Source organism: Seriola lalandi, unplaced genomic scaffold (assembly GCF_002814215.2).
Source record: "Seriola lalandi dorsalis isolate HSWRI2012SDOR001 ecotype SW California unplaced genomic scaffold, Sedor1 jcf7180002054832, whole genome shotgun sequence".
Taxonomy (NCBI): Eukaryota; Metazoa; Chordata; class Actinopteri; order Carangiformes; family Carangidae; genus Seriola; species Seriola lalandi.
In genome coordinates this window covers 1,518,973-1,535,320 of record NW_019525385.1, presented here as the reverse complement: position 1 = coordinate 1,535,320, position 16,348 = coordinate 1,518,973, and the positions used below count along the sequence as shown (strand labels likewise).

Genomic DNA, 16,348 nt, shown 5'->3' with positions numbered 1-16,348 from the left:
CCCCCCCCCCCGCCTCAATAGAACCTCAAGACGATGGAGCAGCTCTTTTATTTTGTGGAAGAATCCAACCCTCTGTAAGACATCTCCGAATTTATTACGCGTTTTTTACTCAACAATAATCCAATAAAGCAGACTCTTCCCCCACCAGGGAGTCTGCCCAGTTCTTCCTTCACACTGTACACATCTTGTGTCTGTACACAACTCTCAACCTCCAAAAACAGCCACTTTTATCCTCCAGGGACTACTGCTGCCCTTACTCACCTTCATACACTGCAAATTCTTCCAGTGTCACCCCTTCCCGCTCTCCCTCATCTAGCCACCTGGGGCTGTGTCTATCAAATTTAAAACTCCACATATGAGGCTGTGAAGGGGTCAGCGTGTTACTCCAACTTCAGTGCAAAGACATAAATGTAAAAGTGACAAGTTGCCAAGTCGCCTGCTGGTTCTAGCTTCATGTTTAGCTGTATTGATTTACTCATCTAACTCACAGCGAATTTCCCAATATATGGAATCATTCCTTTAACAGTGAAACCAGTTGTTGTGTGTAATGTTTTGAAAGGTTTCACTCATGGTGACACAAACACGGACAGCTATCACCTAACTCCACATTTCCTCTCAGCTTTACAGAGCTTAGCATCTTTAACCTTGTTTTGGCTTTGAAGCCCACAACTGTCATCATCCTTGTTTCCACAAACAATAGGCAGCTACTGTGACTTTTTGGTCAACCCACTGTATACTACTGTAACCTGCTCAGCATCAAATTGCGTGCAGAAAAAAGTTAGCAGCTAGCAGGTAAACATAGCAGTGCATTTAGCAACTAAAGAGCCAGATATTTTTCTCAGGAGTTGATGGAGACAAAAAAACTGAGTGAATATTAGATTTATGATTCACTAGGTGGCCAGAGACATGACTCCAAATGGATGCTAAATTTTTTGCACTGTGTATGCTGGATGTGTTAATTAACAAATTTTCACCATAAGAGGTGATAATATACCAGTGTTGCGTTTTCAGCTTGTTGCACTGCCCATAAGTAGCCAAAGAATCAATTTATGCAGGTTTAAGTTTAGACCTTTACTCTCCTTTTCTTGACTTGCTGGTCTTTTTTTTTTTTTTTTTTTGTGGCTGTGAAGATTCAATCATGGACTCACATTTCCAGATTACAGAGACATGACTGGCTTCACTGCTACCTAGAAGATAAGATAGTGCTGATGATATTAGAGTCTGAGTGTGTAAATAGAAGATAAGAGGGTTGATGATGAGGATGTGGCCTGAGCTCTGCTTCCGTTATCCCCAATCTGCAGGGATAAACCTCATGCAAATCTGGATTGGATTAGACCAAAGCACAGGGAGCCTAATTAGGAGAGGTTTACTGCTGCGGGCATTAGTTTAATACCAAAGGAGAGACTTTCGAAAAGTAAAAATGGAAGTAGGTGAGTGAATCGAGGGTTGAATAGAGAAAGAGAGAATGGGATGAGGGAAATAGTCAACATGCAGGCAGAGCAAGGATAAGCATACAGAGTGGAGCTATGTGAGACCAGGAGAAGACAAAGGAAAGTAAAAAGAAGGAAGAAGGGTAGATTGATAGACATGATTGCACAACAGGGGTTTCAGAAACAGAGAGGGAGAGACTTCTCAGAAACACCAGATTGAGCTGCAAATCACAGTCAACCCAGAAATGATTCCCGGACCACGGAGAGTCTGTTGCTATGGAAACGTCATCATCTCAGGCACTGCTTTAATCTGTGGAAGCCTGTTAAATTAACATGAGGCTCAGGCAGCCACCTTATGTTTCTGTGCTCACAACACAACGCTGTGCCAGCATTGTAGCCACTCACTACCGACAAGATTTATTTACAAATGTTTTGCTATTAGAAGGCAGGATTATCTACTCTGTGTTTGTATTCTGCTTCTTTTGATTTCTTTGATGCAAGTGTTGGTTAAATCTTCATCGAAAGGATCTCAAAATAGATACATACTGTGCTGTATCCCCGTTACTACCTCAATCTCCTTGTTCTGTCAGAAGGTGTCCTAAGGATTGAACATGCTACTGCACCCTAATTCTGCTGATGCACTGGTGTGAAGTACACAGGGAGTGAAACATCGAACCTGCAAGAAAGAAAGAGAGGCGGTGACAAAGAGGACACAGTTGAAAAAGAGCAGGAGCAAGAAAGGCAGAGACGGGCAGAGAGAAACGCTACGAGATGTGTGTGATACTGTACACTGAGATACACAATCAGTGCCAACTGGGATACGAGGCGACCAGAGAATAAGGCTCCACTGTTGACAGTCTAAATGGATGAGGAGTCTGCATGTGGGCATTAATGCCTCAGAGCTTCACTGTTTCTCTCCGGCAGCAGAGCAGTCAGTCAGTCAGTTATACAACCAGCTCAGCCATGACAGGGGGGTGTATTGTTTTTGGATTTGCTTCTCAAATCAGATATCTGTCGGTTCGCTTTGATAATCCCATGATGTAGGCAGCATTAATGTATTCAGCCACTGGAGAGGACAAGAGAGGAGAACCTAAGCCTCCATGCTAAATGATAATAGTGCCATAAAACAGGATACAGTAAGAGCACCTCTGTCATATAGATGAAACCTGCAGTAGTAGTCTGTGGATAAGCCATATTCAGGTATACTGTACTGATGGATAGTGTAGGTGAATAAAGGCCGGGGGAGCTGAAGAGAATAGAGTGTGGCATCCAGATCGGTCTCCAGGAGGCCTGCTAGGAACAGACAGCTGTGACATATGAGTGTGTTCGAGGTGCTGACACACGGTCTAGCATTAGCTGCTAGCACAGAGTGTGATGGATGGGGTAGGGTGAGCTAGCCATGTAGGCTTTAGCCTACATTGCAAAAAAGTATTTGTCTTATCAAGTCACTTAAAGTGTATTATTAAAATCAAATTTTAGATAAGTAAATCTGCATGTGAGGTGTCACAAAAGCACTTTCCTCCAGCACAAATCAACTTTTTTATTGAATGGAATAAGATGATCTTGGGACAAGCTCCTCATTAACCCAAAGATGATTTTAAACAAACTCAAAACTCAAAAACATGCAACTGCATTAGAAACAAACTAATCTGCTTCATTCTGTGAGAAAGTCTATTGATTTTTATGTTCAGAAATAAGATTTTTCTTTCTACCCTCAATAAAGCGCAGAATGCCTCAAGATGCGCACTGGTTAAGTGCAAGGCCAACAGTTCTGCACCGCTCTAATTATAGACAGACTCTCAGGTTATTCTGAGCAAATAGAGGGCAGAGATTTGGGATTTGAGTCTGGGAGCGAAAAGAAGGGTGATGGGCAGAGAAAGACAGAGAAAAGGCTAAAAAGTGAAGAGCTGAATGAATCTCATTTTCTTATTTTTTCCCCAGATGTAGATACCACTAAGGATCCCTGTCAAAAGGTTAAGTGCAGCCGGCACAAGGTGTGTATTGCCCAGGGCTACCAGAGAGCTGTGTGCGTCAACCGCAAGAAACTTGAGCACAGGTGAGTGTGTAGCCCCCTCTAACTCCTAAAACACATACCAACAAATCCCCTTCATGCACAGTAACATGAGGTCAACGCAGCCAAGTTTACAGTCCGTGGCTTGTGCTGGTCTGGGATGTGTGTCCCTGTCGGCCACAGCGGTAATAACAAAGCTTGTTTGTACACCAGTGCAATACGACTGCCTGCTGTTTAATGATAAGCTAATACATTCAGACAACATGGATGAGGGCTGTTTGCTTCGTGTTCAGGTTGGTGCTGTGCGTCTGTACTCTGAGTTAGCACAGCAGTTGCTGTCTCAGCTGGAATTAGTGAGGCTGAAGTGTTTGTGTGTCCTCTGTCCTGCTGCAGGCTGAAGCAGCCTGCTCTCAGGTCTCCTGATGGAAACTGTCAGCCCTGTCCCATCTCCTCCACTGGACCTGTGTGTGGATCAGACGGACACAACTACGCCTCAAAGGTACCCTGAAACAAATATGTACCCATAGGCCTGGGATTTAATTCAGTATTATAGTTTTATGTACCACTTTCAGTGGTTTCATGTCTCAATGATACATTTTTTTCAAAATTCAGCTTTATGGTCATTTTAGAGGCTGTAGTTTGTGGTGCTGTTTTTATTATGTTGAATCATACTGAGAGGTGTTATATTATATTATGTCCTACCCATTTATATTAATGTCAACAAACCAACAGCACTAAAAGCTGCAGCCTCCAAAATGACCAATAAATTGAATCAACACCTCCACACCTCCTAAAACACCTCCCTATTGCAGGACTGTTGTATTAGACTGCATTCATTTTATCTAGCTGTGTCTAATAAACTGTCAACTGAGTGTATATTGATAACATTATTAAAATTGCAATATTGCTTTCAGTCATATCACCCCTTCTTACAAACATACCCACCTCATATCTCTGTTTCTTTAAATAATAAAGGCTACAGCACTAGAAGTGATGGTCACACGTCACTATGTTTTCTTTGGAACAATATATTTGGAGACACTAAATCAAACCTCCCATCCCAAAATAGTAAAAAAAAAAAAACATAATTATAAAAAATAATTGCATCAAACTATCTGCATGATATTTTTGATTCACTCAGCTCTATAGTTCACCTCAGCTCTAAGAAGCATTTTAATGTCTTTCAGGTCTTTTAGTTCTGTTTTGATTCACTGTCACACACACACTGTCTGCTCCGTCTGTTTCCAGACAGGGAATCTCTAAACCCACTCTACACCACCTGCCCATCACCAAACAACAGACAGACAGAGTTAACAACTAGCTGGTGGAGCATTTGGTAGCTAAACAACCAGCTATTTCCCTCAGGAGTTGATGGAGAGCAAAACAGAGCTAAGAGGAGAGTGAATATTTGACCTATATTCTCCAGGTGGCCAGGAACTCCAAATGAAAAACAATTAGTGCCGGTTTAAGTTTAAATATCTTTTCTGGGGTTTAATCAGTGTAATGAACATGTGCATTTTCTCACAAAAGAAAAGAAATTAAGGTAGAAATAATAGCTGGGTGTGCTTGGAGGGTGAGAATCATTGGCAGTGGAACTATACAACATCCCCCTCAGTAAAGAAGTGATCTCAGACGTGTTCTGCACAGATTTCTTTGTAATAACATATGTGGTGCTGATAAAAATGACTAAAATAGCCTTGACACCTATTACCAACGTAGGTTTTACAAAAAGATACGAGTCAGAGTTAATACATATGTGTAACAATATGTGCAGCTGCCACGTGCTGGTGAATTTATTCGCATCTTAAACTTTGTGTTGTGTATGTGTTAGCATAATGTATTATGCATTGTGGGGTAAATAGTGACATACGCCTTGCACATTCAGAGCCGAGCGGTGTGACGAGACTTTCGGGGGAAAAACTGAGACAAAGACTCTTGATATATGGCCTCAGGAGGACCAGTTGCTGGCTCGTGCTGACTGAATCCGATGTGTTTATTGATTTATGCTTTGTCTTTTGGATCACTATTCCTGACCTTGTGTGCACGCAGAGGTTGGAAAAGTGCATTCAGGAGCAAGTCTTAGATTTGAATTAAGCCGTACAGTCGGTTATCTCATGAATATTTGATTGGTGGTGCAGCAATAACTCATTTTACTTCACCTCTGTGTCCCCTTGTCAATGTCGCCGGCGTGTATGTTAATGCATGTGCGTGTGATTGCATTGCAGTGTAAGCTGGAGCAGCAGGCGTGTCTCACAGGGAAAGAGCTTACCCTGAAGTGTTCAGGTCTGTGTCCTTGTCCAACTGCAGCCCCTACACCCAAGGAGAGTAAACATGGTAAGATCAAACACACAACAACCACTGCAAGAAGTAATCAAGCCAAATATATTTAATAAGAATTCACTGCAGCACAGTGCTTCCCATATCTCTTTTTTTTTTTTACTCCTTATCTCTGTGTCTCACACACAATAAGTACAACAATCATCATAACAACATGAATGGGTGCAACAAATATATTCTTCCTCTCCCTCTGGCCTCCGCAGAGAGCTGTACCGGACAGGATCTGGCTGATCTTGGGGAGCGCCTGAGGGACTGGTTCCAGCTGCTGCAGAGCAATGCCAAGCAGAACAACAACAGCAAGCCCGGGGCCAGAACCACTGCAGCAAGCAGCACATCAGGTTAGAGCTACAACTTAATGAATCCTGATCATATTCAGGGTAAGTTACAGTAGTTAAATTACAGATATCATACTATAGAAATGTCTGAACAGGTCTCATATCTCAGTGAAGACGATGGTTGTTGCTGCTCAGGTGCTACTGCTAACATAACAGTTGATGCTACAATTGGAAATCAAAAAAGAACTCCAACAGGGAGAGTAAAATCCTCACAAATTCAGCATTATGGTTCTGCTGGTGCTGCTTCCACTTTCATGTTTTCTCCTGTTCCTCTCTGGATAGATCTCCCTGGGTATCATAAGTTTTAAAATAGGTACAAGGGCAGCAACAGCAAATAAGCCTCAGGATCTAGTCGGCCACAAGTTAGTGCCTGACAAGAGACCATTTTTTTGGTTGAAACCTGTGCATTGGAAGCAGGAGATATTTCTGAGCACACTGGCATTGTTTCATTCTCCATTTGTGCAGCTGTCCCCTGATTTAAAAAAAAAAAAAAAAAAAAAAATGATTGTTTGTTTGTCTGTCTTTGTGTTTGCAGTGCTGGACAGGAGCCTGGTAGCTAGCTGTAAGGACTCCATTGGCTGGATGTTTTCCAAGCTGGACACCAATAGTGATCTGTACCTGGACCAGGCTGAGCTGGCTGCCATCAACCTGGACAAGTACGAGGTCTGCATCAGGCCTTTCTTCAACTCCTGTGACTCCTACAGGGACGGCAAAGTCTCCACTGCCGAGTGGTGCCTCTGCTTCTGGAGAGAGAGTGAGTATTCTGGGGGAGGATGTGCGTCGTGATAGGTTGTGCATACACACTGTCATGTGCCTGTGTGCTGACATATTCCCCTTGGCACATGCATTCAAACTTCAAGGCGCACAACTGTCCTCAGATGAATCCTCCTCTGTGTCATGTGCTGGTCCGTCATTATTTGTCTTCCTGCTCACCCTCCTGTTCCCCTTATGGGTGAAACGGTCACTACAAACATTCCTGCTGCTTTTTGGCGGCCTGGTTCTCCCACAGCTCTCGTAGATGGTGCCTGTCAGCCAAGCAGAAACTACCACTAGGTCTCAAGCTGATACGGTTCTTTCTTTGGGAAGGAATTGATTTTAAAATTGCAAGAGGTCATTAGGAAACATTGATTACAAGAGAATTCACTGCTGATTGTTGTGGTCACATTTTAGGTAGTCTATATCTCTGTTCCATGTCTAATTTTGCTTAGGGGTGTGCTTTATTCCTTTTTTTTTTTTTTTCACCTAAAAATAATTTTCTGTTGTTTTTTAGAGCCCCCCTGCCTGGCTGAACTCGAGAGGATTCAAGTACTAGACGGTGGCAAGAGAAAATTTGGTAGGTATCTGACTTCTGATGAAAGCGTTTCAACCCAATTGGATCTGTCTTTCTTGGTCGAGGGGCTTCATCGAGCAGATGACAAGCAGGAGGCGGGGATTAGTCCCTGATCAGTCTCGTGGATTAGAACGTTATACTGACAGACGGCAAAGGAAAGCAGCCATCAGTGTCTCTTACATCTATGTGTATGCGGTTGAATATGCGAGTGTGTGTGGATTTGTGTGTGTGTGTGTGTGTGTGTGTACGCATGTCCACACTGCAGATTTTGGCTGGCTGACTGGGCTCTGAGTCAGGACTCTCCAAGGACACAGAGCAGTGAGCAGGGGGCAGCCTGCCAGCCCGACGCTCAGATGTTCCCTTGAAAGACCGGACAGACAGTTCTCATTTGTGTTAGACCTCTTTCCCTTCTTTTACAATATTATGAAAATAGCCTCTGAAATATTTAACGTCATAACAGATACATCCATCTCTGAAGAGTATGACAGCTTACTCTCCTTAAGCGAAGGTTACATTTTGCCTCAGTGCCCTTTTCCTGGCTTTCTCCACCCTTATGTGACAAACATTTCATATTCATGTTACCGCTCAAAAAATGAAAACTTTCCAATCTTGTGTCCTCCCTTATTCCATGATGATTAGCCAGCCACCCTCCACACCGCCCCAATATGCTGCAATATGCTGACTTAATACTTATTCACCCCCATCTTGCTCCGTGAACATATTTGTATTCATGGAATATGGAATTGGCTGCCACGTATGCTGCATGCATTACATTCTCACTTGGGCTGGGTGCCATGTGTGATGAGGCGTGATGCAGGATGTGTTTATCTGCTTTTGCCTTCATGGGGTTTGGAGAGATTATACTGTACTGTGGGATCAGGTCACTTTACCACACCTGACTCTTGTTTGTTTCTATGTGTGCGTGTCAGGTCGATTCATCCCCAGCTGCGATGAAGACGGCTACTACAGGAAGCAGCAGTGTGACAGGGGAGAGTGCTGGTGTGTTGACCAGAACGGAGGAGAAGTAGCTGGATCTAGGATTCGTGGCAAGCCAGACTGCGGTAAGTCCAATAGGTGTCAGCTGTCGATATTTTAATAGAATTTGAACCTGAAAGCTGAATGTAGAAAGAGAAGAAAACTCTGCTGTGGATCAGCCCACTTCACCCCCACATGCCTTTCGCACAAGGCTTCCTTTATGTTAAAGGACTGAGGCCCACTGCAACATCACTCACGCAGGGACCAGTGCCACATTCATGTGTCCAGAGTCATTTGCATTCTAAAGCGCTGCTTGTCGCTGTGAGAAAAGTCTTTCAAGATAAATGAGGACTGGTTGGACTGAACCTGCGCCTGATAAGAATGGGTCCCCTGGCAAGGTTTAGAAATAGCTATTAAAATCCAGACAAAGTCAAACACATGCCCCCTTTTTGCTACTGCAGTCCTGTTTTTTAAATTGATTTCAGTATTTCTCTTTGGTATATAAGGGACTCCATCAAAGTTGAGAGGAAGATACGCTGAACAGAATTTATTGCAATATACAAGATGACCACATTGGATAATTCAATCTCTATGTGCCCCCCACCCTTGCTCTACATTTTTCTACAGATGATGAAATGGTGTATTCAGGTGATTTTGGCAGCGGGGTCGGATGGGAGGACGAGGAAGAGAAAGAAGCCGAGGAGACTGCAGAGGAGGCTGAGGAGGAAGAGGGAGAGGTGGGAGAGGTGGATGATGGGGGATATATCTGGTAAAGGGCCAACGGTTAGTCCAACCTCTCTACGGGAGCATCTTGATGGTTCCAAACACAGACACACACACACACAGATCCTGCTAAGAGATGGACATGGTGAAGCTCTCACACTCAGAACAACACTGGCTTGTGAAAAAGCGAGGGAGAGGGTTGCGCGGGTTGGGAGAGGGAAGATGCATATGCTATGGGAGTATTTAATGTTACAGAATGTTCTTAAAATGGGCAAGGGAACGGAAAATATCACTATTCAGAAATTATGGGTCTGGAGTCAAGAATTTTGTCCCTCATATTTGTGAATCTTTGTTCTCTTATGTTGTATGTCCTTTGAACTATCTTTGAGCAGTTTTAAGCTGATGCATAATGGAGCTGCAGGTGCTTCTCATGTGCTTGCATAAAAAAATGGAGATAGATTTGGTGCATTTCAGTCGTCTAAATTGGCCTCTTTCATCTTTTCTTTATGCAGATTAACACAATTTAGATTACCAGTTTTGGTTTCAGGCAGGAAACGGGCGATAAAGAGAAGAAGCCACATTAGAATACTGAAAAGCACCCGTCGACTTTACTGTTTACATGTCATACGCTTTGGCTCATATGTGACAGTAGTGCTCTGTCTCATTCATGACATATTTAAAAAAAAAAAAAAAAAAAAAAGTTTCTCACGCATCACTCTTTAGCTTGTATATAATGTGTGTATCAGAAGAGAGATTGTCACCTATTAGTCCCGTTATCAATGCCTTGAAAGACTAGCAGAATGTACTGCTTAGTTGACAAGTGTACATCGTATCATAATGTGGCTCAAATATTGTGTTTAATAAAAAAAAATAGATTAAATAAACTGGTCTATGTGGCCCAGCAGGCCACCATACATCTGCGTCTGTGCTCTCCTTCACTCTTTCTTCCTTGTCAAGTGTTGGCAGCAATGTGATCCTCAAGCAGTGGGGTTGTGTACAGAATGGGCAAGTACATGTATATACCATATAGCTATTTTTTTTTTTTTCAGGAAGCACTAACCGTTCTTAGTGGGCTGCACCAAATCGTTAAAAGAAAAATGAAGGTCTCCACATTCGAAGCACACCCACTAAAGCTCAGCTGGTATTGGGTTTTTGAGACTGATAATGTGTTTGAGTTTAAACAAGACTAAGAGTGAACAGCCATGTTAGTGACTGTGAGGCTGTGTCTAGGCTCAGCAGTGGTTTGAGTTAAATCCTAATGTCAGCCTGCTAACATGCCCATGCACTTAACACAAATTCATCTGAGATTAAAAGTAATGTCATTCCTACTTTTAGGTGTTTGGTCATAATTTATTAGACAAGGAGATATTTTAACCTGATGCTGGCGCTATATCTGAAAAGTTAAAGGACGATCGAAGTGATAACAATTCTGTGGAAGAAAGTAATGTCCGTAATGACAAAATATCTTTCTTTAATAAAAAAAATGTAAGTGATATTTATCAAAAATGTTAGCCATGTTAGCGTCATGGCTCTAATGTATATGTCAGTCACTTTGGTTCACACTGAAATACCACAAGTATTGATATCTTACTATGAAATTTGTACAGACCTGCTGACTTTAGTGATCCTCTGACATTTCCTCTTGTGCCACCATAGGATTGGCATTTGTGGTTTTGCCAGTGCTCTCTGGTAAATAAAGGCACTGTTGGTGACCTCCCTCATTATTTCTTGTTACATATTAACCAACATGTATACGCCATTACCAATATGTCTGTGATAAGCTAAAATTGTCAGATAATATCAGCCTAGCAGTATATTGGCTGGACTTTAATTATCAGATCTTTATCATCACTGCACCACTGCCCCTGGGCAAATATTTTCCTCAAGCAATTTCTGTGATTCATGATGCACAAAGTAGGTCAGAGTTTTGTCAATACAAGTAAAATGTACTTATGTTTCTTTATATCTGTATTTTCTCAAAACACTAATTTTTAAATATCATGCACTTCTTCTTGTTAATGAAATTAGGCAGTTGGGTGATATGGTGGATATTTAGGTGATTATAATTTGGTTACAAACTAATCCACATAATTTCCGGACGTCAGTGTAAGAAAACTTCTCAGATTAAATAACTTCAGTTCCGTTTTTAAATTAATTTTCTGAAAACATGTAATAAATAACATGTTATAATACACATTTTAGCAGCCTGTCTTCTAAGGCTGTTTTAATTCTCATGAGGTACAATTTCAAAGACATAAATCTCTGTGACTTTTTCTCAGAGGAGCAGACCTTATTGTTGGCTCACTTCTCTTGCCTCACCTCATTCTGCTGTGGTGTGTAGCTTATAGCTATGGGAAACCAGCAGAAATGAGATACAGACCCAGGTCTGCATATCAGCACTAAAAGCACAATGCCTATAGAAAACTCTCTCCTCATCCTCCTCGGGACATTGCTCAAGCCTCTCCACTGTCAACTATTCAGTCTGGGAACTGTGAAATAGAAACCTTACAGTATGTTACAGTGTATGCACGTCCTCTGGTGCTCAGGCCATGAAAGCTTGTCTTAGCATTGTAAAAACTGACAGTAACCAATCCTCTGAAATGTCATTTCTCAGTTTCACATTTCTGTGATAATGGAAATCAGTAACAGCAATGTCCCAGTGGGTGAAACCTTAAATGTGTTTTCTGGGAGTGGGTATGCCTGCAAACAGATGTCTGAATACCTGATACCGACAGCCAGTCCTCTGGCTACCCAAAGGGACCAATCATTTTCAGCAGCCTGTCAGCTTATTATATTGAATATTCCTCCTGCTTGGTAAAAACAAGCCATATGTATGAGAACCAGGTGTAAATCCTAACACATGCTTCCAGGAAGCGCACCGTCCTTTTTTGCTGCTGTAACTGTGAAATAACTAAGGCTCAGATGTGTTCAATCTGCCATCGTTTCATTTGATGCTGCTCCTTTGGTATTATAGTTGCCATAATGTGGGTAATTTGTAACAGTTGTGTACAGAAATATACACAGGTACTGAATATCACCAGAATAAACTTTATTCATTTTATTACAACTAAACAATCACTACATGTATTAAAGTAACTTTAATTTGGCTGTTAATATAAAGTGTTTTTTTTTTGTTTTTTTTTAAATATATTTCACATTATTTATTGTATGATTCTGGGTGAGAGTATCAACAAATGGAATACATGATTCTTGTTTTACTTACATTTACTCCATCAGCTCTGCCTGTGATTGTAATTAATCGAAGTATAAAACATTAAATTACATAATTAAAAATATCAGTTTTGTTTAAAAAAGATAAGCATAATCTTAATATTATTATGTGAAAGATATTTTGACTAATTCATTTCAATGTAATCATCCAACTGTTTTCTCTAACACATTGTTGCAAGGGTCCTCAGTTATAGTTTGCTTTGAGCACCTTGTAGTCTCCACACCCTTCTGACTTCTTTTTCTGTGGTGTTCAATATCTTGAATACATTAACGTCCTTTGTCTGGTGAAAGCGCTGCAACAATCTCTGGAAAACAGTCACTGGGATGCTGAAGTTGAGGTGTGGATAGGTCACTTTGGCAGCCAAGTCCCTTGTGTTGCTGGACACGATACCTGCAAAACAGGAAATAATTGTTAAAACCGCAGATACAGCAGTGCAGAAAGAGCAATCTGGAGTATGTAGCTGCTTTTTCCCTCCTCACATATGGCGCATTGTTAGTTTTCTGTGGTCATCATATGCCCCCCACTGATCAAAAAGAGTATGTGATTTTGTAGTTGCAGGGTTTCTTACCAAGCAACTCTCCTGAGCATGCCCGCACCACAGCACCCCCGCTGGCCCCAGCTTGTACTGCACAAGTGGTCTGAAGCATGATGGGCTGGTAATTCAAACTAATGGCTTTGGAGAGGACACCACTGGTCAGGGACGGACCACAGCTCCGACCCAAACCACCATATCCCACCACAACTACAGATTCACCTGTAGGAACAGAAACCAAGTTGAACAGTCAATCTCATAACCGTTTAATTGGTGTAAAGAAACAGAGATTTCTTCTGGCACTGAATATGAAGGTGTTATTCAAAAGAAAAAAGAAAAAAAGTTATACTGTTTCCACTAAGCAAATGCAATCAAACCTGGATTGAAACTCTGAGCGATCTGAGGGACTGCAGCCTCTGGGACAGAACCTCTCAGCTGCACCAAAGCCAGGTCATAGGGAGAAGACGCTTCAGTGGAAAACAGCACACCACCCACAAAATTATGGACTCTGTAAAATAGAAATTTGTTTTAAATCAGTACACACTATGTCTAGTAAAGATCCCTATTTTCTTTCATTTATCAATTCCTTTCTTCACCTGCCTCACTTCCTTTCCTTATCACTGATTGGCTCTTTTTTTCACCCTTCGCCCCTCATTTACCTGATAGAGATCACCTGTGCATTAGAAGCTTATTTAAGGGCTTCACTCCACTCTTTCACTCTTTTAGACCTTCACATGGGGATGGCAGTTACTCTTTAGGTCCTATAATTTGTCTGTTAGTCTCAGAGAACCTTCCTTATCCTTATTTCTTTAATCACATAATGAGACTATTTTGATTTTGTTGTGTTGAATTTACTCTTTATTGTCCTTTCAGAACCTTTGGCCTATGTGCATCTTCCCTTTCATGTTATAATTATTTGAAAATACCTTTGTTGGATTGGATGGATGTTTCATGGCCTTCTATCTTTCATCCTGCATCCTGACCTAATGCCCATAGTGATAGTGAACCTTTCTGAACCTCCTACTTAACACTATGATCAGAAATATTATAGCATGCTAAAAGGCCCTGAACCCAAACAGATGTTTTCAATTATTCTTTAAACCTCTGTTCAGGTTGAAGTTGGAGGATATTGCTTTTAATTAACGTGAGGTCACCTAAGTCCATGTACTAATAAAAATGGTCAATATGTAAAACCACAAGTTTTACAGACCCCTTAAATTTTCAGGTGTGGCAGCTCTTGGTCCTAATTGCACAAAATCTTAAGACTGAGGGAGATGTGTATGTACACAGAGTCTGGAGAAGAGGCAAAATGAGTGAAAACACCTGTGGAGGTGAATCATGGGTGTGTAGCCCATTTTTAGTGGCTAAAGCAACCAAATGAGGTTTGAGTTTTGAGGTTTACAGAAAATATCTCAATAATTTTTTCAAGTCATAGCAGGAAGAATACATTAATATTAGTCATAGCTGAATTCATTCAGGTGTTCCAGTGCTAGGCCCCTGGTGCAGTCCACAATAGCTTACCCGCATGATTTACTGGGACACTGACAATAGAACAGACCCTTTATTAATATTAGTTCCACCTGTGCTTCTCCTGCTAGGAACAGTCAGTGTTTGTTGTGGAAATTATCTATTAAATATGTTTTAACATGGTTTTCGATTTTCATTTTCATTATCCCTTCCTTTCAAATCAAATCCGTTCCTGGTCAGAAAAGGATGGACATGGACATGAAAACCATGTGTCATGTTGTCACCTGTCCCTGTGATGGAACTTCAGAGTGACTGTAGACTTCCCGTTGACAACATGCCGGCAGGTTAAAATGAGCTGAGAGGCGATAACAACCCCTGAGCCCCAGAACAGCCCACTGTCCACAAAGCACACAGTGGGGTATTTAACAGCTTTTGACTCATGGGCTGTGGAGGACATGTGGAGGCCTGCCTCTACCGGATGTAGCCAAACATCCCGGAGTGGATCTTGAGCGCTCATGCAGCGGATGACATTCCTGAAGATCAGGTGGACTGAGCAGACTAGAGTGAGGCCTATCCACTCGTTCGCCTTCCAACCAAATGGAGACACGATGAGCCCAGTAAGACGCACACTGTCTGCCCCTTCCACCACAAACAACCCTCCACCCTCTGTGCCTGGCAGACAGCGGGCATCTGTGAGGATGACAGCGTTGTCCTCTCCGGCAAGGTTACTGATGATACCTTTGCTGAGGGTGCTGATGAAGAGGTCTAAGCAAAGGGAGCCGAAAGGTGAACCACATGCAACAACTGGGCAGCCCTTCCGAAGAGATGAGCTCCTCTGCCACGGGATGCTCCCTGAATCTGTGCTGCTTTCCACCACACGTGTCTTGAGCACAGCGAACCAGCTGAGGAATTGGGCATCTCTCAATAGCTCCTCATCCTCTTCATCACCATGGAAACGCCACTGGTCAGCCTCCTGGAAAACTGCCTTGAAAGCCTCTTTGAACTCCAGGCAGTTCACCAGCATCAGCAACTGGGCTGCAGCTTCCCGCTGCCGTGTTGATTTGGCTCTGGAGGGTGTGAATGCTTCTCCCCGTGCAGGCCGGCTTCTGTCCAGATCTCGCTGAGTAGAAAAGCTGACGCGGATTTTAAGTTTTTCACTGAAGCTGCGCGGTGGCAGGAACTCACGGTCCGAGGAGAAGGGCTCATTATCGGTAATAAAACGTGAAAACGGAAGGCCGGTACATATCACTGTTCCAGTTTGAGGGTGAACGATGACTCCGCTGCAGCTCACGGGTTTCTTTGTTGAAAAAGCCTCTGACACCTTGACTACACAGCAGCACCTCTCTACCTCCCTTACCTCCATGCTTAGCAATGCACATTCAGTTTAGCCATATGTCGATAACGGTTTAGTGAATTGAAGACACGGATAAACTATTGAAAAGCATTACATTTCAAACAGCTAAAGAGCGGCGGTGAAACAAGAAAACAAACTTCCACACTGGGCAGATGCAGTAAACTAATACCGACGACTTTAAACTACAGTATTCCTCGTTTAATCAGCGTTTTTAGGAACTTAAATGTTGTTTCTAGCTTCCTGGTTGTGTCTCATTGGTCCACGAAAAGAAACGACACGTACCGATTAGTATGATTGGTCAGAGTAAACATACGAACCTCTCCGAGCCAATGGGAAACGAGGAGGTGGGACTATCGTTGTTTGTTTTCCTTCACAGCGCGTCCAATAGGACTGTAGTTTCCACAGATTCCTTGTGATATTCCTTGTGACAATTAAATGTCAGTGTTCATTTTTTACCTTAACGTACACTTGTTATGTCAGTACAATATATCCATGACTACACTTTTCAGGATCTGACTCACCTGCCCTCTTATTGGACTTTGTGAGTGGATGTCATTGTCCAATCAAATTCATATGTAAAACAGGGTCAAAATCTGGTCAAAATCCATCCTTGTAACGTCAC

The 16,348-nt window shown here is 42.2% G+C and overlaps 2 protein-coding genes across 2 annotated transcripts in view; one reads left to right on the top strand and one right to left on the bottom strand.

Moving 5' to 3' along the window:
- The window catches only part of spock2 (SPARC (osteonectin), cwcv and kazal like domains proteoglycan 2), a 28,635-nt gene extending 18,578 nt beyond the window's left edge, over window positions 1–10,057 (top strand). The window contains exons 4-11 of the mRNA XM_023426647.2: window positions 3,372–3,486; window positions 3,835–3,940; window positions 5,667–5,775; window positions 5,982–6,116; window positions 6,649–6,867; window positions 7,384–7,446; window positions 8,373–8,504; window positions 9,046–10,057. Of these exons, the coding sequence (XP_023282415.1) occupies window positions 3,372–3,486; window positions 3,835–3,940; window positions 5,667–5,775; window positions 5,982–6,116; window positions 6,649–6,867; window positions 7,384–7,446; window positions 8,373–8,504; window positions 9,046–9,191 (1,025 nt within the window). The 3' untranslated portion in view covers window positions 9,192–10,057. The remainder of the gene's footprint in view (window positions 1–3,371; window positions 3,487–3,834; window positions 3,941–5,666; window positions 5,776–5,981; window positions 6,117–6,648; window positions 6,868–7,383; window positions 7,447–8,372; window positions 8,505–9,045) is intronic.
- Window positions 10,058–12,168: 2,111 nt separating this feature from the next.
- tysnd1 (trypsin like peroxisomal matrix peptidase 1) lies at window positions 12,169–15,967 on the bottom strand. Its single transcript, XM_023426573.2, has 4 exons — window positions 14,657–15,967; window positions 13,283–13,413; window positions 12,942–13,127; window positions 12,169–12,763 (listed from the first exon to the last, which is right to left on the bottom strand). The coding sequence occupies exons 1-4, from the start codon at window positions 15,733–15,735 to the stop codon at window positions 12,561–12,563; spliced, it is 1,599 nt and encodes a 532-aa protein (XP_023282341.1). The 5' UTR covers window positions 15,736–15,967; the 3' UTR covers window positions 12,169–12,560.
- Window positions 15,968–16,348: the final 381 nt, after the last annotated feature.

What these genes read in the sequence shown, in the direction of transcription:
- tysnd1 (XM_023426573.2), bottom strand. Translation starts at nt 15,735, where the DNA reads ATGGAGGTAAGGGAGGTAGAGAGGTGCTGCTGTGTAGTCAAGGTGTCA. An exon ending in AAGTTCCATCACAGGGACAG is followed by an intron (nt 13,414 to 14,656) that starts GTGACAACATGA and finishes TCTATTTTACAG; the next exon opens with AGTCCATAATTTTGTGGGTG. An exon ending in ATGCTCAGGAGAGTTGCTTG is followed by an intron (nt 12,764 to 12,941) that starts GTAAGAAACCCT and finishes CCTGTTTTGCAG; the next exon opens with GTATCGTGTCCAGCAACACA.